The following is a 23,806-nucleotide window of genomic DNA, read 5'->3' as shown; positions in this document are numbered from 1 at the left end:
AGATTGCTCATGTGACACCACAGTCATTTTTTATACCTTATATCACCCAGGATGTAATTAGAGCCACGAGGTGGATGGAAGCCAAACAGCGTGATACAGAAGCAGGTGTGTAGCTGGTGGTGAACGAGGAACCAAAAGAGTTTTATTTCTTTTCAAATATATCTGTATCCATCAATTTCATATTGCCTATAATTTATCTATAATCTTCATCAATCAGTCGAATAAAAGAATAAAGGTCCTATTATTTGCCATTTAGTGTCCAAGACCTTTAACTGCGCTGCTTGAATTCAGTTTACAAACGTACAAATTAAATCGAAGGGCATTATCTAGATTCAATGACGTTTCTGTGAAAACATTAATATTTTTAATAGCTTTATAATTGACAGCTTTTATTGCACAGATCCACTAATAGCTAATCACACTGCCAAAGAACAGCAAGTGGCTCACAGGAGGGAAAATACATGTGCATAAAGTACATCCAAAGAAACAGATTTTTAATAATAAAGCAGCTGTTCTGGTTATAAAGTAGTGAACAGCTGAAAAAAGTCACATATTCAAATCTGGCACAAACACAAAACAGTGTGTTTAAAGCACTTTGAAAGCGTTTCTATGCTACATCACATTGCTCCCCCTTCATGTAGACAAAAAAGTTGTTCCTGTACAGTGCAAAATATATAATAACATCATGTAAATATCCATAGAAACATTTTCTCAAGTCAACTGGCAAAACATAGCACAGCTGTACAAACGTCTTTCAGTTAAAAGTGGGCTATCTCTAGTACATTCAGTTACAAACTCACACTTTAAAAGATAAACCAAGTGATACTCTATGTTTTCCTTACTGTCAACAGATCCAATGAAAAGACCAAAAGCAATTACGACCCTGCCAACACGTGCTGTCTGTGCAGCCGCCGATCTCAATCTTCAAATGGTGATCACATCATCCCTGCCTCCTGGAGTACGCTGCTTTAATTCACAAGGGAGTTGGATTCAATTAAACGAAACAAGCGTCAAAACTAAGATGCTTTCCAGACTAAGTGGTGCGGGAACTTGGAGCATGTTAAAACGGCCACTGCACCTGATACTCGAATTAACTAATTTGCTTACTTACATGGGTTGTTCCTTGTTTGTCAGTTGCCTAAAAACTATTAGAAACGCATTAGTGAGCCACGCTGTTCCACCGGGTGACATGTTTCTTCATTACCATGAACCAGGCCGCTGTGGTTTACTTTCAAATATACACCCTGCACTGCTGCAATACATATTCACTTGTGCCCCTGATGTGTATTAATCCACGCCTAAAAATAGTCTCCACAAATTGACTATTTTCCCGTTTGAGTAATGTTTGCTAAAAACTACAGTGCCCAGCTGTTTCAGGGAGTCATTACAGCTTTTTTAAAAATTAAAATATATATCCATGACCCATTTTTTAAGATTTACAACTTTCGGGAAGCTGGTCGTCTAGTAATTTAGATGAATATACCATCCATCATAGTTGATGTCATACCCTGTCCCATTTCCTGTGTGTATTCATACTGCTACTCTCGTTTGTCTCTCATAAAGGCAAAAATAGCGAAAAATCTTCAATAGGAACCAATGAGCTTGGGGCTTTGTGGGGAAGTCAGAAACTCTTGAGAGACGGCATCACACATCACTGATTTTGGTCTTTTCCTGGGACTTGTCGGCAATACCAAAAATCTAGACTACCACCACATTTATCATTTAATATCATGGTGTACATGTTATTTGCCTTTGGCTCCTGTAACTAAAGTAGCTCTGAGAGAATTAGACAAAGTGCATCAATATTCAGTGACTGACATGACACTGCAAAGTAGTCTAACATGGTCAATACGGAACATGGCAATAATGTGCAGCAGCTGTTTCTCCACACCTAAGAGTACATCCATTCACTGAAGGTACATCATCCAGAGGCAGGAACAACATAGTTTCTCCTTCATTTCACGTCTTCACTCCGACGCCTATCGACCACCGGCTTCCAGCTCCGTCCCTGCGTGCTGCAGCGGTAGAAAGGTCACAACGTGTGGATTCGTGCAGTACAAAAGGCCACTTCATACGTGTCTCTCAAAGAGAAGAAGGGGCCGTTCTCCAGCAGCGTGGACCTGCAGTTTTTTAATCTGAACCCATGACTTACTCCATGAAATTCATTCGTCTCATCTGTGTGTGTGTTCCTGTGTGTTTTTTTTTTGCCATCGCCGATGAATCATAGATCCCCTGTTTACTGCGCGAGGCCAACACTGTCCCCATCGCTCCCTGTCTGTCTTCCCCTTCGCCCGTTCATCCTCCCCCTCATCACTGTCCTTTCATTCTTCTCCGCCTACCACTTCCTTATGCTCACCCCCCACCCACAATCTGTCCCCTCTATCTGCTCTCTTTTCCCTTCCAAACAATATCCTGTCCTCTCTGTCTCCCTCCTCATTCTTTTCCTCCGCCCACCTTCTTCAAAGAGGCAACCTTTATTTTTGGCTTGCAGTGTGTATCTGTCATGTCCGTGCGCTTGCCATTAGCTGATCCTCTGGAGACAGTAGTCGTTCTCTGTGTCTAAAGAGCTGTTATGGCCAGACGAGGGGTACAGGTCACGGCGGAGCAGCCTGTTGACGACAGTAACCAGGACTTTCTTGTACTGCTGACGTAGGAGGGAGTAGGCGAAGGGGTCGGACGCAGCCTTGCTGTACGTCAGGCACTTACTGATGATTCCCCAGTGGCGGTTGATGTCCACGAAGGGTAGAAGCTCGGCCAACCTGAAGGGGCGGCAGCAGAAACACGACTAAACAAAATGCATCTTTTGAAAAGATGCCTGTCAGAGCTCCTTTGTTCAGGACTGTTAGATGATTAGATAATAGTGAAACTACAGAGCCTTTAACACAAAATTATTAAGGGAGGTCAAAGGGGAGGTTACAGTCTGACATTTTTGAGAGATATATTTTATCTCAGCCTTCATTTGAGCTGCACAAAGTGGTCACCTGTGCCATAATTCATGCACTGACACTGGGAATAGATAAATAATAAATGAATAGTTGGCAGTTCTCTGTTGAAATATTTTGCAGACAGGACTCACTATTCTTCTGTATGTTCACCATCTTTTCTTATGTGCATTCAGTTTTTAGGCATCTGTGTGCATATTATGAAGATTATTGACCCATGAACTAATAATAAGTTTTAAATAGGACACTATTTGAAATTCTCTCTGCAGTTTTTATGATTTTAAAAATGTATGGAAGATTCAGAACGCCTGCATGAAAACACATGAATAAAGTGAAATACAACACAAACTGTAATACGTACTTCCTCTTCGTGTCTACGTTTACGATGTCAAAACCAATTGGAAAAACGTGCTGTAATATAAAGGGACAAATATTCAGCTTTTCCTCAGAAATCAAGATCTGCTTTGCATTTCCGTGTTGTCAGCAGAGAACAGCTTAAACCTGATTGTATCAGCTGCATTATGACCATTAGTTTTCACGATGAGGCGCAGGGGAGCCTATTCTCTCTTCTGAGATGGCATTTTAAATCTTCCATAGTGCATACACAAAAAGGAAATGTAACATATATATTAGGGGAGAAAGTGCTTTTGAAAATGTTAATAATACTGGTCACGACTTTGACTCTCTAAAAACTGAACCATCGGGTTCAGCCCCCCTTCACACTTCCATTCTGTTAATTAAAGTAAGGACAAATGTCACTGAAGCACAAGGATACCACAGAGAGTGAAGAATATAAGAGTTTTACTGTGAGTAAATAATGTGTAGAAATGATCATTTGAAAGCAGAACAGATACATGAGGAGGGATTATCATAATGAGATGGTTTGGGTTGGACAGTCACTCGGGTTATGTCCCGTGGTTAAGCCTGGTCAGGAGGTTACTCCAGTTTCTCAGACACTCCGTCCTTGTTAATGTGTCTTCCCTCTTCCCTGCCATATGTGCACACACCACAAATGTCAAGCTGATGGATCATCAGCAGCGCATCTGGCTGAAAACTGGCTCGTGGGCCCCTGAAGCGTTTCCTCTTTTTTTCTCTGGGGGCCACTATTTGTCTGTGCTGTATCTATTGTCCTCCGCTGTATTGTGTGCGCATTTCAGTGGAAGCAGCCCGGCAAGACACCTGTTCAGAGAGCGATGCAGCAGTGACGATGAGCCATCTTCAGAGAAATGATAAGAATTAAAAATCATGGGGTAAAAATGAGCTCTGTGCTCTTAGCTGAAGACAAACTGGAATGCGGCTGTGCACTTCAGGTGTGACAGACCTGCGTCTTATGGCTCCACAGAGGACAACTCCAATGTGTCTGAATGCAAAAATGAGGCTATTTACTCATAATTTTAAGGCTTTGTTTTAACCCAAATAGGCTACTCACAAGATAACTGCTCAGGCTGTTTTGTTATAAGTGGGCACATTTATCTCCTAAGTTGTTTGTCACAAGGTTTGCAGTAAACTCAGTGATTTAAGGGTCATTATCAGTTGGACTTACCTTGTAATTACATAAGGAGCAAAGCAGATGATGAATGAGCCGATGAAGATGCTGATCTTCTTTGTGGCTCTCTGCTTTCTCCTCTTTTGCTCAGCTAAACATCTCTGTTTCACACTGAAAACAGCAAAAGACGTTTAGTCTTTTTTTTTCCCCTTCATTCAAACTAGTGACAAAACTGTGAATTATACACTGAAAGTGTATAGAGAAAGAGAAAACATGCTGATATTAAGCAGAGGTGAACTACCTTGGATGAATGTCGACCAGGAGGAAAAGAGTCTGCATGGTGATAATGTCGATCCTCTTGCAGTGAAACCTGGCGACTTTCAGCACCTTCAGGTAGGTGAAGCACAGGATGAGCAGGGAGAGCATGAAACTGGTGGCGTGGAAAACCACGGTGAAGATTGTAAACTTAATCCTGTCGCTGCCTTCCTCGCTCGGCTGCAAGGTGCAGGACGCGTAAACGTCGCTGTAGTCGACCCAGGAGAAGAGCAGCGCCGTCAGGGAGAAGGTGAAGGAGTGGAGCCAGGAGTAGCACACCATGATCAGCGCGTCCTTGTAGCGCATCTTAGTGGAGTAGCTGAGCGGGAAGACCACCGCTATCCACCGGTCTATGCTGAGGGCTGCCATGCTCAACATGGTGTTTGCGGTCAGGAAGGTCTCCAGGAAGCTCACCGTGTGGCAGACGCAATCCCCAAAAGGCTGCTGGTTCCTGATAATCCCCACCAAAGTGGCCGGCATGTTCAGAACAGTGATGAGTATGTTGCAGAAGGACAAGTTCATGGTGAAAACACCGGGCACCTGTCGGCGTATCTCGGTGCTGTGAACGAAACATAGCAGCACCAACAAGTTTGACAACAGCGAGACGACCGCGACCACGACGATGAACAAAGCGAAGATAATTTCAGCAAAGTCCATGTCTCACTCCAGAAAGTCCCCTCTGGGGTTACCTGCGCCTGTTGCTGATAATAAGCACTTAAAATCAACCATGGTCACCCGTCGCTCATCTCTCCTGCAGCTCCCCAAATTCATTCCAATTAAATCCCCGCGTGTCCGCGCGCCGCCTCTCCCAACTTCCACGAGCGCTGTCCAGCGTGCTGAACACAGCAGCCACCATCACCACCTCTCTCCCTTCAAACTTGCCGATTATTTCCCATTAGCATCCGACAAGTGCAGGAGGAAAGCTTTGCAAAGTGAAGCAGGGCGTGTGCTGCATGTCTCTGAGCGGCTACGACCAGCGGAAAGGCGCGCGGGCGACCCACTCGTCAGATCTGGCAGGGGGACCGAGGAGGACCAGGAGAGATAGCAGCATGCCTGTTGAGGTGAATGATGATTTCTACATATGTCATGAGGAATCGCAGCCAGAGACGCGGGAACAACTTGTCCTAGCCACAAAACATCCAAAGTCACACCTTATTTCCCACACATTGGTGTATTTCGATCCCTCTGCGCGTTGTTTGTTTCCTTGCGCGCACTTGTCCTGAAATACAAATCAATCATGCCGCATTAAGTTATTCACATGCGAGTTTCTGGTGTCGCATTGATCCCGCCTCGCTCAAAATCAATGTGGGTTTGGAGGCAAAGGGCGCACAGAAATCCAGGGATGTGGTCCTGGATAATTGGAGACGCTTCTGCCGTGACCAAGTGGCACCAGGTGCACGCGCGCGTCGGACCGGCACTGGGCCACATAGATCCTTTTCCTGAAATGAATTATTAATAGCCCCGTGGCGACTGTAGATTCACTGTTCTCCCTTAATTTGTAACTGCTCTGCAAAAATAGACAACAGGGCCGCCATTTGTGTGGTTATGAAGACTGTAGGTAAATTACAAACAGCAAATTTCTCTTTATTTTCAGTTCTATTTTAAAAAAATAAATAAATAAAATCTGATTTTGTCTTTAACTGTTTATTCATTTTGTTGGCCAATCAAACAACTTATTAATAGACAAAGCAAAAAATTCACATATCAACACCCAGTCCCCTCCACCCTGCATGACACACGAACAAAAGGTGCTCATAGAAAGAAAATTGCTGAGCAAAGTCTTCGGTGTCCACTGCTCCACCTTCCCATGAACAAAAAAAAGAGCATTACAGATCAAAGGTCCAGTGTGTTGGATTAAGGGGGATCTATTGGCAGAAATGGAATTCAATATTCATAATCATGTTTTCATTAGTGTATAATCATCTGAAAATAAGTACTGTGCTTTAGTTATCTGACAGTAAGTTGTTGTTTTTTATATCTAAAGAGGGAGCAGGTCTTCGTCCACATGTTGCACCAGCATGTTTCTACAGTAGCCCAGAATGGACAAACCAAAAAGAGGCCTCTAAAGAGCACCTTTTGCTTTTTTTTTTTTTGTTTGTTTTTTTGCAATCTGCAACCTCACTGTTAGATGCCACTAAATCCTACACACTGGTCCTTTCAGGAATTACACCAAAGCGTGCCACTTTTTGAAATCACGCATTTCAAAGAGTTTATAAACTGCGACTAATTGATGTATTAATGATTAATCAATCATTTAATAATTCTTCATCAAGGATAAAACATTAGTAGAAGTTTGGAGTTGCCTGGTTGTGAATCATCACTTTGTTTTTGTTTGTTTTTTTTATCTCCTTTATTGTATTTGGCGATAATGCAGCTATAAACGCTGTGTAGTCGTCAATAAATGTGCATGGATCTGTCACTTTCTAATAAGCAATCATGTCAGTAGCTATAGATATTGACAGCTCATTAATTGAATAGTTGAAAAACATGTTTGCCTCCATCACTCTTCACTTCATGGCGTAAAACTGTGAGCATTAACAGGTAATCCAGACTGCAGCTGCGTACTGTAACTGGCAGCAGAAGGGCTCCTCCGAAATGTTTGCGCTCGTCACTGAGTCATGGCCGGTTCTGGAGAAGCTCGTGTAGACGGTGACTCACTGGGGTCAGACGCAGCCTGCAGGGGTTTTGTATATCTTTTTCCACTTTCATTCGCCTCGTACTCCCACTCGTTACGAGGCTTGTGCATGACTCCCCATCCTCTCCAATTAAGTGCACTGTTTTATTTATTTGGGAGTGATGCCGGAGTGGAGAATTCACTTTCCTCAGACCTGCCGTGCTCGTGGCAGTGGTAGCTGAATATTCAAAGTAATTAGGTGAGTCATTATTAAACGTCGTTTAGGGAAACCCTGAGGCGAACTATCTGTGAAGTGACTGACTCCTAAAGGCATCGTAGCCACACGAGCTGAGGAGTCTTTCTCACTCGCCGTATTCCAGCAGCTACTACAGCGCCGAGCGTGTGTGCGTGCCAGTGTGTGTTTTGTTGCGCATGTGTTTGTGTGTCAGCAAGTCACAGAGACAAAGCAGCGGTGGGTGATGTCGGTCGTCCACAAACAAGCGATCAAATGCCTGGGAGAAAGCTACAGCTGGGTTCCTGGGGGAAAAGTGCAAAGCTATTTATAGGCCTGATGGGGTGTCACCTCCAATATAACTCCGAGCGCCGGTGTGTTACCTAACCGAGGCATCAGAGCGAAGCGCTGAACGCAGCTTCAGAGCCGCAGATGAGATTGCTTTTAAGGGATGCTTTTATGTGTGTTGACTAATCAGCCACTGCAGTTTTAGGTATCCTTCAGAAGGCGTCAAGGACCCTCGGAGGTTGAACAGTTTCACTCAAACACTGCAAGATATGAATTACTATTATTATCATGAACTGCTGAGACACAGAGGGGCCAAGTCTCAAATAAATAAAGCTTGTTTATATGGTAACAAAAACAGAATTAAGTGCTATTTAAACACAGAGTATATCTGGACTGATGGGTATTTAGCCATAAACCTAAGTATTGATTTGTATTGTGATCCCTCGTGGGGGTCTGATCCCCTGGCTGGGAACAGCCGTCTTAGTCCATTAAATATTTTGATATTCAACTGATTGCATAAGTCATTACCAAAGAAAAATGCGAACATTATCTGGTTTCAGCTTCTCAAGTGTGAGGATTTGCTGCATTTTTCTGCCTTTTGTGGTTTTAATCAGAATATCTTCGGGTTTTGGACTGCTGGTTGCACAACAAGCGAAGTCTGGTTGTACTCTGTTTTCTATTTTCTGACATTTTGCAGACTAAACAAGTAAATCCACTGATTAATTGCTGATGAAAACAACTGTTATCTATCTTATCTAAATGGAGATGGCAAAAACAGCCTAATATGAGACAACTCAGATTGTTAAATTGAAACTGGAGGAACGTACAAACAGAGCAACACAATGTCATTTCTTTGCAGAGAGAGCAGGACTGAAAAAAAGCTCACAGAGAGAAAAGAGGATCTTTGTGGGCACCTCACAACCTCAGCCTTACAACAAAGACTGCTCTGAAAGCTTTCAATTTCTCAGTCCAACCAATGATCTTACATAACGGCGTCCGACCTTCATACAAACCAACATCCCGGTCACCTTCAGGCAGCGAGAGAAGTGCCTTGGATGTTCAGATAAAGTGTGATCTCGGCACATTAACCAAATCCCCCCGCGGCCCTGCAGGTACCTGGAATGTCACTCTGAGCTTCTACCTGCGCTTTTTAAATTTGCTGCCTTTACAGTGTCGTAAGAGCACCGAGCACCGCCTGAGGTCAGGAGGGAGGAGGGGGGGGGCAGGGATCTCAGGTCCTGCATTAGGTAACTTGGCGCTTGGTATGTCTTGTATCAGAGTCACAGTACAAGATACACTAGCGGGTAACATGATGCCTTTGGACAGCTTCATGGAATAGAGACTCTCAAGCAGGGCACAGATCCCTGGTTATCATGTGCTATTCAGCCACTGAATCATTCGTAGATTAGACCAGTTATTTATTTCAATTATGTGTCCTTTGTGTTGCTCTCAAGCATTTCCCAAAATATGCCCGTGGATTTTTTAATTTTAGATTGAATTCGCTGAGATAACCCACCAAAATGAGCATTTAGTCACCTTTATTTAGTTTAACGTCTTCCTTTTATGTGGAAGTTATATCTTTATCGGGTGGTGGTAAAATTGGCTGATGTTCCTGTTTGCAAGTGTGGTCAAATGTTTGGATAATATGAAACTTAGCTCAAATAATATTAACCAAATAGCAACAAAATGTGCTGGATTATCTGCTTTCAAGCAAGTTTCAGTTTACTGCAAGAAATGAATCACCAGCTACCTTGCAGGTAGGACATCAATTTAAAATGTATTTGTAACGCTTTGGAGAAACCACCCGTTTGGTCCTAATTCAGCACACGCTTCCTCAGCTTGTCTCTCTGCTCCGTTGCCTCCAGGTGTGCACATAAATAGCTTACTCAGCGTGCAGGTTTGAGAACATGTGATGTCTCTATATTCACACTGAATATAGTTAAAAGTTAAATGTTGTTCTCTCGCTCCAAAGACAACCAGAGTGTCTAAACAGCAGCTTATATTTAGGCCTGCTTTTGTGCAAACTACAGCAGCAGCTTCAAATATCGTGCAGACATTTAGGTTTCAAAAGATGTTTGTGATATTTATACGTCAGGCACCAAACTATGTCTGGATCCTACCTTTAGAGTCTTTGAAATCACTTTTTGTGTTTCTAATATACGTAAATGTGCTAAAAAAGTGATATTTTTACTGCCTCTCCTCTGCGCGTATGTGAAGTTGTTGGTTATTTCACCTGCATCCATGGGTCACTTGCAGCACATTAGAGAGCTATTTGTAGGTGGAAACTACAGCGTGATATAACTCATCTACTTTTGTTGACCCAATAATTTGGAGGATGGATGGAGGATGGAGATACGAATAAGGTTAGAAACAAGGTCAGGAGTCATTAACCTTCAAAGTGTGCTGTGCTCAGACGCACACTCCAATGATCCATCATGCGCAGATCAATATTTGATCCCAAGGTTAGTCATACTTTGAGAAAAACAGTCCGCAGTAGTAACCAATCCATCTTATAAACAAGCCCACCTGGAGCAACGCACCACAGCTCCCACCTTCCACGTCATAATGCAGGACACCTTCCTGAAACAGATACTTTCTGCATGCCGCCCGAGCCACGCTTTGCTCTACATTTTCTATTTTATTGCAGCTATATTTCACCCTCATCAGAGCACCCTGCTAGGAAGTAACCAGAGAGGATGAAAAGACGTGGGCCTGTTGTGAATGACAGCTCAGGATTTTGTTTACAGGGTGAGAGCAGCGGTGTGACAGATGGGCCTCCTCCACACTGCTCAGTGTATGACAACATACCTGAAGCACCACACAGAAAGAACCGAGCTCTAACATCTGCCAGGCATTTACAGTGCGCGCGTGTAGAGCAGACTGGCAAATATTAAAACCTGTTGATCTCATCATATTTAAAGACATGGATCATTGTGTTTCCTTGCATGATTCTTATTAATATTGTATGCATATATTAGCATAATGACATTTTATACATCTTAAGTTTTAAGGCGACCAAAACAGTTTGTATATGAAACCCTTTTTGTTGTTGATGTTGTTCCACAGACAATCGGGGTCTAATGTGACTGCTTGACTGACTGATCACTTTGAAGTCAACAAAAAAAAGCTCATAAATGTACAGTATCTCCTGTGAAGGAAAAAATAATAATAATAATTTGCTACAAAAGCCTTTTTAGCACTTTGGCTTCATCCTGTTTTCTCAGACATCTGATATGATATGTTATTGAAAACTGAGGCTCAGCACTGCTGCTTGGCAAACAAAAGGAGCATGAAATAGCTTTCAGGAGTGCTGTGCAGCTGCCACAGGTAAAGCAGGAAGACCTGTGATGAGTCATGTTCCCATAGCAACACCCCAGTCTGGGAAGTTATCGCACCATCTCTGGCGGCACATGCTCTCCAAGTGGATGTAAATATCATTTACATGGGGGTTGTTATTGCCATCCGAGGAGATCGTGAAGCCTCCATTGTCTGCTGTTTATTTTTTTAATCGCACATCAAAAGAAGCACAAGGAAATTAGATTCTTTTTATGGTATCTGTGACAATCAAACAGTATTTTGAAAGCATTCACGGGCTTAAATGCAGATCATGACGTGTGTGCATTATCGTCCATCTCTCATGGTTCTTCTTCAACTCTCCCATAACCCAATGGTCTGTCCTGGCCTCATATGGCCCTTATTTTATTGAACCTGAGCAAATAGAATGGTTTGGTCCGCTGCAGGTGTCCAGAGCTCAGTCAAACCCTTTGCTTTGTTCACAATGAGCCCTCTTTTATCTGGAGACCTAACAGAGTGGATGGAGAGATAGCAGGGGTGAGGAAGAAGCATAAATAGATTGCTTTGACCCAATGAGGACAGACCATATAAAGCCACATTTGAAAGGACTCCTTTAGTGTTTTATTAATGACCCAGTAGGCTACGCCCAGTCTATTTATTGATTTCTTCATCAGTCCTTTCACAAAGACTTTCTTTATGAAGCTTTGAAATATATTATGCAAGCTTCCTGGATGCCTTTGGAAAAGATATGGGGAGGAACAGTGCAGGAGTTCAGCATTGCATCAAACTGCTGACTGCAGTGTTTGCGTTGGATTTAAAGAGCAATCATTTGATTCGGACCACAGGGTCACAAACACATTCTTATTGCAGAGGGTTCACGACCACAGGAAAACAAACCAGGAAAACTGTCTTGGCGGCCGTTGCTCGTGCAGGGAGAGCAGTGCAGGAGCAGACTGTAACCTGAGTCTGAGTGGAACAGATTGACAGTGAGCCACTAAGCACATTGAGCAGACACACTGCATTCATTATCATTAGGCGACAGGAGCGCTTTGAAGCCAGCCGGGGCTCCAGTGGGCAGACAGAGCAGGCCAGCAGGCACGTGATGGAGCATTATAGCTTCTGCAGCAAACTATGAAAAGAGCCTCATAAAACGTGCAGGCACACCGACGAAGAAAACACGGCTTAATAAGCCTTTTACGGGGAGGATGTAACGAACAGCGCAGCCCTGTAGAGATGATGTTTTGCAGAGATCACAAATGCTTTCTAGGATGAATGTGCCGCTGCATGTGTAAGCTTTGACTGGATGTGAACAGTGTTATTACTGAAGCAGACGATGGGCTTCTATCTGAGTTGATGTGTCAGTAGGTTGTCCTCAGACTACTGGTCAAGAGGAGCCGTCAAGTAATTCGTAGGTGCTACTACTGACTTACTGACCTTAAAAGTTCGGTGTTGACACTGAAAATAGTTTGACTAAAATCTTGACTCAGCATCCACTTATTAGCTTTCTCCAGAGTTTTCAAACCTTATCTCTGGGTCTTCATCATCAGCTGTGACACAGATTATTCTGTAGTCATCTCGTGACCTGTTATCACATGACCATAGGTCCACGGTTCACTCATGAAAACCGAGCTATCTCCGTGACAACTAAGCAAAACTCTGATGAAGACCGTGATGCGTTGAAATCACCATAAAAAGCTGGTAAGTGGATCTTAAGTGTAGCTATTGATTGAAATATGCTTCTAACACAGAACATGCAGCATTTAACATAACAGACTTTCTCTGTTAGTTTCTGATTTTTATAATAATTCAGCTAATTTAACACTTCCTGTTATTCAGCAAAATCTCTTGTGTAATGCTAAAAATTGAACACTGATGGATTTGAGGTGCCATTTTGTTAAATAAGCTCTGGAAAAAAAGCGAGTATGGTGCCCTTCACCGGGTACAGAGAGTACTATGTTGCGTACAGTACAGCTTTGTAAATTATCACTCTTAGCAATAATGAGCCCATCACTGTCATCCTTAACAAAGCCCCTCAGTTTAATGACCCTCTGCAATTACACTATACCATTATACCATTACAGTGTGACACAGATGGATTTCATGGTGTGCGTTTTACTAAATGGATAACTGTTCATTGTTATTCATTGCTGCCGCTGGATGAAATGGGTACATGGTTGGAAGAGAGAAATTGTCCGAGGCTTCCTGGTGATCTTCAAAACATAAAATGGGTTTTGGAAGGCTTTCATAAGACTATACTTAGCGAAACTCACTCGGCACATAAAAGACATTTAAATCAATGTCAAATTAAGTAAAAATTAAGAGTTTCTCAAACTGTGTTTCCACAAAGTGCCACGTGAGAGTTGATTGCTCAAAACGAGGCCAGTTGGACTTTCGAGCTTTCCAATATGCTGAAGCATGAGCAACGTTCTGTATATCAAGAGTTCATTTTAACTCCTCCAAAACCAGAAATACAAAAATATATTCATAAGAAACGGACTAAACAGCGAGCTTACTCTAATGTCATGAGTTGCAAACATTAGCATGTCAGGCTAACTTGTTTAGTATCTACATTACTTCAATATTACTTCAACATTACTTCAAGGCCAGTGGTATTCATACTATATTTTTGGGGAGTACAGGTAAAAAAAATCCCTGTTCATGAGTAGCACATCCTCTGTGTAGTATTGCCCCATTCATGAATGCTAATTTATCAGAATTTAGGCTAATGTTTGTAACTGTGATTTGGGGACAATTACACTCCACTGACTTCCACCAAACTCATTATCCAAGATGGCCGCCACTTGAAATGAGAAGCTGCTCCTGTCTACGATTAAAATGAATTAAATGCACATTGTTTTTGAAAATATATATGAATTTTAAAACGGTAAATCTGCCTCTGTAACACTCAACAGGGCCCAAGATGGTTTTATTACTCCTTGTCCTATCCCATAATATCTGTCCCTCTTCACTGTCAACTATCGAATAAAGCATAATAATATTCAAACAAAGTATGACTTCCTGTTTATCCAAGAACAAGCATCATCATCATCAGCAGCTGTGAGATGAGACATTTCTCACAGCACTTTGTGGGTTTTAAAAGTTTGTGGAAGTGAACAGTTAGGGCAGTGTTAAGACTGGCGGTTCTACATCATCTCTGCTGCCAGTGAATATATTATGAGATCTATAATTTCACCAGCTGTCCCCCAGTGCCTCAGCCTTTTGCCATAGTAAATACACACAGTAAGCACTGACTCACTCCTCTCCAGCTCTTCTTGTTTTCTTCTCTCCCTGCACACACACACACACACACACACACACGCCGATCCAAAGCTGAATCCCCAGTGGTAGCAGTCTGTGCATCTCACAGTACCTCTGCTCTTACTCATCCATGTCTCGTCTTTACTGCGACCCATCGGCCTTAAGGACAGGACCGCCCCAGAATAGACTCCATCCACAGCCATCTGCTTCGACCGTCCTTCAAGGCATTTTCCAGGCTTGGATGCTCTTAAAGGTGTGGACCGCAGTGTAGTGACTCATGCTTAATAAGATGCATGAGTCACTGCGGGCCGAGCAGGAAAGCAGTCGCTACACACCCCGCTCTGGGTCAGGGCAGCCACCTTACTCTCTCTGACACAGCAGAGGCAGTCATTGGATATTTATAAGGTTTTAACGGCTCTGTAGTGGTAGCTTGGATCAGTACATTAGGTGTGCAACAGGATTGGACGTTGGAAACATGAAGACTACAGAAGCCACGGGCTTGCATTGCACAAAGGAGGTGTGCTCCCCATCTCCAAAAACTACCGTCAAGGCACCGGTGAGCGAGCTTCACGGCTCAGTTGCCAGAAGTACAAGACTGCACTTGTAGCGAGCAGCTCCCAAGTGTTTGTGTATGTATGTGTGTAATCTTTCCTTGTGCTACAACTGCTCCCACTGGCTCCATCTTTAAATAAGAGTGTGTTCTTAGTGAACCTGAAGCAGACGTCCATTCTGCACACCTCACCCTGCCTGTCTACATCAAAGGCAAAGTGATTTTGAGTACCGAAGGCAAATCAGGGTTATGAAGCCTTATTGCACATGTGATCCGGTTTTTATGGCCTTATTGCATGTTAATGCCAATGCCCCCCCGCCCCACCCCTCCAATGAGGCACCTCCTTAACCTTAGGTTGAGCCAGAGAAAGCACAAATCGTGAATTGATTTTTGTTTGCTGTTTGATTATTTGTCTGTTTATTGTTGTTGATTGTTTGTTACACTGTTTGATTGTTTCGTTTGCTGTTTTGTTTTGGTTGTTTCTAGTTTATTTGCTTGTTGTTTATTAGTTTTTGGTGTTTGTTCTGTTGTTTTGGTCACTTGTTCATTTGTTTGTTTAGGTTGTTTTATTTTGGTTACTGTTAATCACTTGTTTGTTTTGGTTGTTTGTTGCTGTTTATTGCTTTTTTTGCTTAGTTTAGTTATTTTAGTTTCTCAGTCTGCATATGTAATATTTATGCATCTGAAATATTTAAAAGGACTCAGATCTGGCTGTGTAAACCCACCTTGTCATCACCTGTTGGTTTGTGTAGCACCGTCCTGATGCCTGGCATTATGGCTGTCACCATCTTGTTTATTTGGAGCCAGAAGCGACCATATTTGGACAAGAGGGTGGAGCTGAGGAGGATACACGTTGCTACATCTCTGTCCTGATTGGATCTGGAACCCACAAAAGCACAGCCTACTTTATCATCTATATTACTATGAATGGCACCATAAATCACAAAATGAACATCATGCTGTATTGACGAAGACTTAAAAATAGTGATTAAGATCATAAATTCATTAGGACGCTGATTACTGAGGTAATAAATCAAGCGAGAAGTAGGGTCATTTTCTCATAAGCTTACATGCATCAAACTGCTCTTGCAGCCAGTGGAATCGCCCCCTGCTGGCCATAAGAAAGACTGCACGTTCAAGGCACTTCCGCACTGGCTTCACTTTCCAGACCAGGAAGCTCCATCCACTACAGTCTGTGGATAAGAAGAATGAAAACATGTAATATTTGCCTTGATTCTGATATAAACCAGTGAGCTCCTGGGGTCATTGTGATCAGCAGCATGGCGGTACATCACTCTGTATCAGCCACAAAAACAATCTGTCAGTGCTTCAAATGAGGAGATGACACATTGAGGTCCGCCGCGTCAACCTTTTCATGGGGGGTCATCATTAATTCAGATATACTCTGCACAAATCAGTATGATTTAAGTGATTTAGCAGCTGTGAGCAGCCAATTAATCAATGTCTTGGCAGGACATGGGCTTCAAATTTTGTGGCCTGTCATGGCAGGATTGATTCTGCCACACTGGCAGATGTCATTACTTTTTTAGCGTGGTCCATGCAGTATTAACAAGTGTTACATAACCCCTAATCAGAGAAGTAAAGTGAGGCTTTGAGAAACCTCCACACCAGCGAGCAATTTCTCGTTAATCTTTAATTAAGCATAAGGTGCAGCGTTGATTCATCCTTTCTCGACGAGTGCTATTTTCAGCCGACGTCGCCCACTCTTACCTCTCAGGGGAGGCAGAGGGAGTCTTTAAAAGCAAAGAGGAGGCTACCAAACAGTCCTGTCAAAATGCGATTAGATTGAGGAAAGCCATTTTAAAGAGGATGCCTGTTTTGATTGTGGACACGCAGGCTGGTTTAAATAATACAAGTCCGTGCTATATGTGGCTATTGGTGCTGATATCATTTTAAAGATTTGGAGAATCTTGCTCAGCAGTTGGATATTCAATATAAACAGGAAGACGCTTGATTATTTTCATGTTGCCACTGCCACCAAGCTGTCATTGTGCACCAAAGACCCCTGTTTAATATCATTACATGGCTGTGTTTCTAACATGATGGTGAGACATAATCATAATACTCTCAGCAATAAATATTTTAGGCCCAAACCTTTCACTCGCCAGCATGCATAGCGTAAAGATAAAGTACAGCCTACATACTTCAACATGTGCTGGTTGGATTTAAATGTACAGTACCCTGAAAAGTATCTTATGGCGCCAATAACCTGCCTGTAAATGTGTAAACAATTTCAGTTTAAGCTTTTTTCACACTAGTTTTCATCGGTTATGTGAGGTTTATATGAGAATATTAGGCTTATACAGTACATAAACAAATGCGACTACCAGCACACCTAAAAGTTCTTGTTCTATGTGTGTGTGTGTTCTTTAAATGCATTTAGAATGTGCATTTATTTATTGTTGAGCATGCAAACAAACAAACATACGCATGCACACGTTATTCTGCTGACTGACCACTGACCTCGTTAGGATCTAGCACACCCGAGGATCTAGTATTCCTGACTCTTCAAGCTCGCTGTCCTCACTGTCAGAGGACAGATGACCCGAGATGCTCGATCATGTTCCTTCCGCAGATAAAACGTTCCTGTGTCCATTTCCTGTAAGTAGATAGTAACATACAAACATTAACTCCACAAGCACATCTCCACACATGGCCACGATATTGCTTGAACAAAAGTCGTCTAACTGCACAATGTTGCCCTGAATTTTAGGGCATAAAATCTTGAAAAATCAAACATACTTCTTCACATACTCATCCACATGCATATATACATCCTTTATATGACATTGTGTCAATTTAAAGGTATTTGTTCCTATTCTTTTAAAGGTGGTTCTCGCTTCATAGATGCTCCGATTTGATCCTGCTGTAGCACAAATAGGACCCTAAGTCAAATCATATCTAAGTCAAATGTGTGCTCCAGTTTCCGGCTTTAATTAAACAAACAGCACAGCGGCAGTCATGGCTGGGTTTCTGTGTTTTGACACTGTTTGCACTCGCCTGTGCAGCCACATGTATCTGTATCACTGTTTCTTATTGGCTACCAGCGGCGCCCACCTCCAAGCAAACATACACAGCTGATAGAAGACCGTATTTGGGGAGGCTGTGCTTGATGAAAGGTAAACACTGATGCTTTTTGGGTTTTTCCACGCACAGTTTAAATGCAGTCGTGTCCATCCATCACACAGCTGTACAGCGTATGTTCAGTGTGACCACAACTGGCTTCTGGGTAATGCAGTATCAGTGCCTTCTTCTGGATGATATCAGGCAGACTGAGCGTAGCTGTCAGAGCACAGTTATCCAATAGCCTCAGCTGCTTTCCTGCCATCTGGGTCACCTCGGCCCGTCGCCCATGGTAACGACACCCCTTCTCAGGTCCGCCTCTATGGTAACCCCCATTTTCACTTCCCATCAGCCGAGCTGCTCTCATGCTGGTCAGACGCATTTTCTTTTTTCGAGTTTGTGAAGGTGAGTCGTTTACCTCGTGGGGCCTTGATGCTCACAGCAATTTAATGTGGCCATCAGCTAAAGGTGTGATGTCACACTAAAGGCAAAGGAGCGGGTTTTATGTAATATTGCTTCATGTTTGCTGGAAACAGAAAGCAGAATTTAATGTGCTTGTGTCCCACGAGAATGACACAAGGTGGTTCAGTCCTCTAAGCTGCAAACGGCCAAAATTATTTTACTCTTGAGTTACTTAAATGAAATGTGATTAATTGCCCGTCGATTAAGGAGGGCGCAGCAAGGTGCTGATGAATTGGCTCAGTTTGTTCACACAGCAGCAGACACAGTTTTTTTATTTTTTAATTAAATAATATTCTATGAAATTTCTCCCATCTTCAGGTGTTCAGACGTGGTGTAAGACTGGTTTAAGATGCTGACCGTGTACTTGTGTAATTGTCTGTCTGCCTTTCTCCAGCTACTTCTAATCTATTAAAGGCAAAAATTTCCCCAAAATACTGCAGACACTGAGCACAGATTTCAACTAAGTGTCCTCTTTAAGCAAAGAATTGGATTTGTAGATACATACTGTGACTTAGTCAACTGGATGAAGAGTTGCACAGTCTTTGCCTCAAAACTGAGCCTATTGTGCATTATAACAATGTGCGTGTTGATTCGGTATTCTGCGTGATAAAAAATGACATTCCATTCAACAAAAGCAACTTCATCCATTCTGCGTTCAGAAACCACTGTAATAATGCAATAACCACAAGCATCCACCGTCACCACTCGCACTCGGTCTAAATCTGTGGATTTGTAACAGTTTTTTTACCATAAACCTGGAAAAGCTGAACCTGGGGGTGTACAATGAGATGATATATTCAGAGTGAGAAAGCAGCAGTGAGTCATTAAAGCGTCATCTCTGATGTTGTTGATGCAACCGTGAAGTTAAACCAAAAGGGAAACCATTAGCCTCTGTCCTGAGCCTCCAGTGCTGTGCAGCTAGCGTCAGTTTGTGCGTTGTGGATATCGGCTGCCTGGATCACACAGCTGGAAATATCTGCGCCATGGAACACAAATCATAGTTTTTCACCCTTTGGTCTGTGTTCACATGGAGCATTTTGTTCTAAAAGCTCAATCTGATCAAGACATATATCATGTAAACATATAACCTTATCACTCAGCGTTTTCACACTCCCCAGACTCTACAGTTAGTGAGACTGAAATGCAGTAATTTGATAGTACATGAAAGAGGAAAATCTATATTTTGACCTGATAAGCAGTGAGGGGAAGGACTGGGAGAGAGGGAATTCACACTCTGTGAGGCAGCCCATTTTGTAGAGAACATGGTATTAGATTAACATCTCATCTAATATTAATTCGTGGATGGGATGAATACATTTTGATGCTGTGGATCAGCCTGTGAGTAAGAGTTCTGTGAAAGATATCTCTCAGATTAAGCTTAATAAATGACATAAATTAGAGAATATACACATAAACACACACATAGACTGCGCTCTGACTCGACCTCCATGTAAATCTCGGTGAACTGGGTTTATGCTTTGTGTGTTTTGTGTAATTCCAGCTTTGTGTCGAGGAGAAGCGGCATCCATCCGCGCCTGGCGGCTCTCCGCCGGCGATCAAACGACGATAAACTTTTTGAATTTCAAACGGAGTTCGTGTTGAATGGTGAAATGTCAAAATGGGAACATTTCCAAACAAACCTCCCCGTCCCCATCTCACTCTTTCTCTCGCTCACCAGGCACGACAGCTGGAGAGCCTAACGCCCTTATCTCTGAGTGTCACCCTGGACTGAGTAGGCGATGAGGAAGGTCGAGGCAGTGGCTGCTGGACGGGGGGGAGGTGAAGTGGGTGGAGGTGGTGGTGGGGGGGCTCCTCCAGGTACAGTTTGACACTCTGTGAGTAGTAAGTAAACAAAAAAAAGACTTAAAGCCTGTTATCAGCTGCGACCATCCGCTTGTCAGTTTTGAGATATTGATCGAGGGCCTGGATGAGAATATCATCCTCGACTTATCGAACTTCAAGTGGGGAAAGGATTTAAGATTTGTTGTGGACTTTCTTGTGGTTGGAAAATCCTTCTAGAAGCTCTTCTTTTCAACTAAATTACAGAAAAAGTTGGAAAAAGTTCAACTGTTGTAACACTTTTAATTAGTCCCTTGGCAAACACTGACTACACCTCACCCTGCAAGGCTTTTCTCTAGTAATGTTAAAAGTGAAACATGGCTACTGATTGAAAATCCAAACAATAAAGCATAAAATTACCTTTGTAAGCAAGTTTGTCCAAGCGTGTAACCTGTAAGCAGACAAACAGGGTTATGTTAGAAGTCTGGTCTTACATTTTTCCTTAACATAGATATAATATTGGGCCTAACTTGCTCTACACACTGCAATACAAAAACAGTGCTGCTTCTTCATTTCCATACGTGGATTAGCAAATATTAAGGATGTAGCTTTAGCCTCAGTCTTTTAGCACATTATCATGGACGGCCATTAAGTGCGTATTTAAGCCTCCTTTGTAAGGTTATTGTTTTTAAAATGACACCAAAATGTCAGCAGGAGACAGCATTTTCAACCAATTCATGAAGCTAACGTTAGCTTATTTAGCTAGCTACCGCTAATTAAAACTGCTAGCAACAGCGGTCACGTCAGACAGCAACATCTATAGTCGCCAGTTAGAAATGAAGAGCCTGCTTTTGTCTTCCAATGTCTGAAATGAAGGATTGTTTTAAAAATTATTAACAATCTCACGCCGATATCAAGGCCATTGTTCCATTACAAGAGCAGAAAGCTTGACAGGCTTAGTGAACTGTCAGTTTACGGAAAATGAATCACGACGTATATCCTTATCTTGTAGTTCCTTAGATTCAAGCTTAAATAAATACAGATGTCGACTCACAATAATGTGCTGAAACAAGCCCTCTCTCCAGAAAACTCTCAAACAAAACTGAGAAGAAAGAGGAGATTTTCTAAGGCACCAGCAGTCAAACAAAAGAAGTCATTGCAGTGACAGCTGTCAGCGTTGCAGTCCTACATGGCTCGCTTTGCTGAGAGAGACTTGTGTACGTCCAAAATAGTGTCTTGGAGATGCTACATTACATCGGGCCCCATGGTGCCACAATGAATAAAGCATGAGGGGAACACAGGGAAAGTTGTTGGCTTAGGCAAAGAGATGCAGCCACTTCTCACTGACCTAGATTTCAGGCACGGGGAGTAATTTTGTCTGTCTGCTAACGTGGTCCCCTCTGTCCTGTCTTTTGCTTTCAGAATCTCTAATGCATTTATGCACATGTCTATGGCTAAGAACCGTAAAAAAAAAAAAAGATAATGGTTTTCTTATTGGAAGCAATGGGAGTTACCCTGCTCAGTATCAGACCCTGTGTAAGACACATCCACTTTTAAAGGAAACAGCTTGTTGACATAGTTCACATAGTTTTCCAATGGAACTATAACAGGATCCTGATATCTGGGAACCAAAAACACTGGACAACGTCTTTTATGTTAGTGGCTCTCAGTCTTATTAGCTTGTGACTGTTATATCCAAACCATATCTACTCATGACCCTTCAGCGACCCTCTTCTTAGATTTCTCTTTTTAGTCATAAAGGGGTGAAACTCCAGCAAGGCAAAGTAAAGATTTGGGTAAAGTCAGAAACAAATAAGCATGAATTTGAGACACAGAAATATTTATGTTTTCCTTTCTCCTTGATCACTTTGTGACTTCTCAGATTATTATGTGAAACAGCAATGTTAGTTATGTTGGCTAGGAAGTGGTTGGAAGTGGATGTGGTTGAATGCTAATGTTAGCTGTTGCCAATGTTAGCTGTGACGGCAGCTAATATGTTACCAAATATGTTGTTTGGCACAATTATGCATTCTTCAGATTGGGTGAGCACCAGACCTCCTATGATGTTTTTACATGAGGGGTGAGAGCAGGGAGGCTCGTGTGGTCAGGGTGGGGAGGGGAGGATGGAGGGGTCTGTGCGTGTGAGGAGGGGAGGAGGCGTAATTTTGCTTGCTCTGGATCTCCTCTGGTCTCCAGGGCAGTGTTGCGAGGCGGTCGCAAACAGAGTAATAATGGCTGACAGCAGTCAGAAAGGGCTGGGGTCAAAGGTCATGACAAGAGCGTGAAAGTGGAGACTGGGCAGGTGAATGGCTCCACTTCCCGGCCACGTCACACTCCTCAGCAGTTAGATGTAGGGCAGCAGGTCGATTGGGTTTGATGATCTTTGCAGACCCGAAGTGGAAGGAGTATTTTCATGAATTGATTTCTTCCTGGAAGCGTAATGATGTGTGTGTTTGTGGTGGGGATGATTTAAACAGGTCATTAAAACCCACACATAGCTGTGCACATTATGACCGAGGGCTGCCCGTCAAAACACAACCACACTCGCTTTCAGTGCCGCTGTGGTTTATGTCCATCACAGCTGAAGCATCAATTATGTCTAAACGGCCTTTCACCTGTGGTAAATTATCTATCAGCACTCAAGATTACCCAGAAAACTATTAAGATGCTGTTTTTTCTCCCCGTGTTGAACCTGTGGTCAGACTGAGTAAACACGTGTACATCTTCATCAATATTCAGTCATGCAGCCGTTGAGCTCCAGGGGATATGCGAGCGCGCAGTCTGCTAATATGTAACTAACCCGACGATGCCCCTCTCCACCACAGTATGGATTTATCCTCTCGACAGAAAAAATCAAGGAAGGAACAGTGCATGTGACAGACAGCTGCTGCCTGAGACAGATTTACTGCTCATTTGGTGTCGTGTCCTTAATATGAATCAAGAAGCCAAAGTCAGAAGTATAACTCTTTAAGCTTCAGTAGTCAGTTCTCACATCTGTGGCTCCAAATGGGATTACCAAGATATCCCATCGTTTAATGTCAGAAACCTGCACACAGCACATTGTTAAGCAGCCTGTGACACAGTGAAAACATGATAATGATGGATGACGGTAACAAGTATTCCTGTCTTCTTTGTCGCTTCACAATCTTCATGTATGAGACTGAAATATTGAACTGTCTGTCCTTTACGGCATGAATGGTCTGATTGTTCTTGCTAACACAAACAAAAAAGCCCTGAGGAGGCGCTTCCCATCACCTCACTGGTGTCCCTGCGTGGGCCTTAGTGTCTTTGACATTTGAGCCACAGGGTGATGGTGAACTGTGTTAGAGAGACACAGCAGTGAGCACCCGTCCGGAGGCGACGGCATGCAGCTCACCCCTCAACTCCTGCCAACAAATAATTCATAACGCTAACATTTACTTTGTTCAAATGCCGCCCGGTCTTTATCCACCGCCCTGCCTGTGAACCTCAAAGTACCTGTCTGAGGTGAATTAACTAAGTG

General features: G+C 42.8%; 1 protein-coding gene across 2 annotated transcripts; it reads right to left on the bottom strand.

Annotated features, from left to right (window-relative positions):
• Window positions 1–52: 52 nt before the first annotated feature.
• Window positions 53–20,755, bottom strand: gpr78b (G protein-coupled receptor 78b). 2 transcript variants are annotated; one of them, XM_076724253.1, is made up of 7 exons: window positions 20,725–20,755; window positions 17,464–17,599; window positions 16,050–16,172; window positions 15,705–15,858; window positions 4,730–5,302; window positions 4,486–4,599; window positions 53–2,759 (listed from the first exon to the last, which is right to left on the bottom strand). In XM_076724253.1, the coding sequence occupies exons 4-7, from the start codon at window positions 15,710–15,712 to the stop codon at window positions 2,522–2,524; spliced, it is 933 nt and encodes a 310-aa protein (XP_076580368.1). In that variant the 5' UTR covers window positions 15,713–15,858; window positions 16,050–16,172; window positions 17,464–17,599; window positions 20,725–20,755; the 3' UTR covers window positions 53–2,521. The 2 variants fall into 2 exon arrangements, with proteins under 2 accessions (XP_076580368.1, XP_076580367.1); XM_076724252.1 differs by lacking the exons at window positions 15,705–15,858; window positions 16,050–16,172; window positions 17,464–17,599; window positions 20,725–20,755 and having other exon boundaries at window positions 4,730–6,596.
• Between the last annotated feature and the right edge of the window lie 3,051 nt (window positions 20,756–23,806).

This window comes from Chaetodon auriga, chromosome 24 (assembly GCF_051107435.1).
Source record: "Chaetodon auriga isolate fChaAug3 chromosome 24, fChaAug3.hap1, whole genome shotgun sequence".
Classification (NCBI taxonomy): Eukaryota; Metazoa; Chordata; class Actinopteri; order Chaetodontiformes; family Chaetodontidae; genus Chaetodon; species Chaetodon auriga.
This window is presented reverse-complemented; position numbering and strand designations above follow the sequence as displayed.

Excerpts from the sequence above, each read along its gene's own strand:
- gpr78b (XM_076724252.1), bottom strand. The coding sequence starts at position 5,400 with ATGGACTTTGCTGAAATTATCTTCGCTTTGTTCATCGTCGTGGTCGCG. Across the intron at positions 4,600-4,729 it reads CTGGTCGACATTCATCCAAG|TGTGAAACAGAGATGTTTAG; the intron begins GTAGTTCACCTC and ends TGCTGTTTTCAG. Across the intron at positions 2,760-4,485 it reads GCTCCTTATGTAATTACAAG|GTTGGCCGAGCTTCTACCCT; the intron begins GTAAGTCCAACT and ends CCGCCCCTTCAG.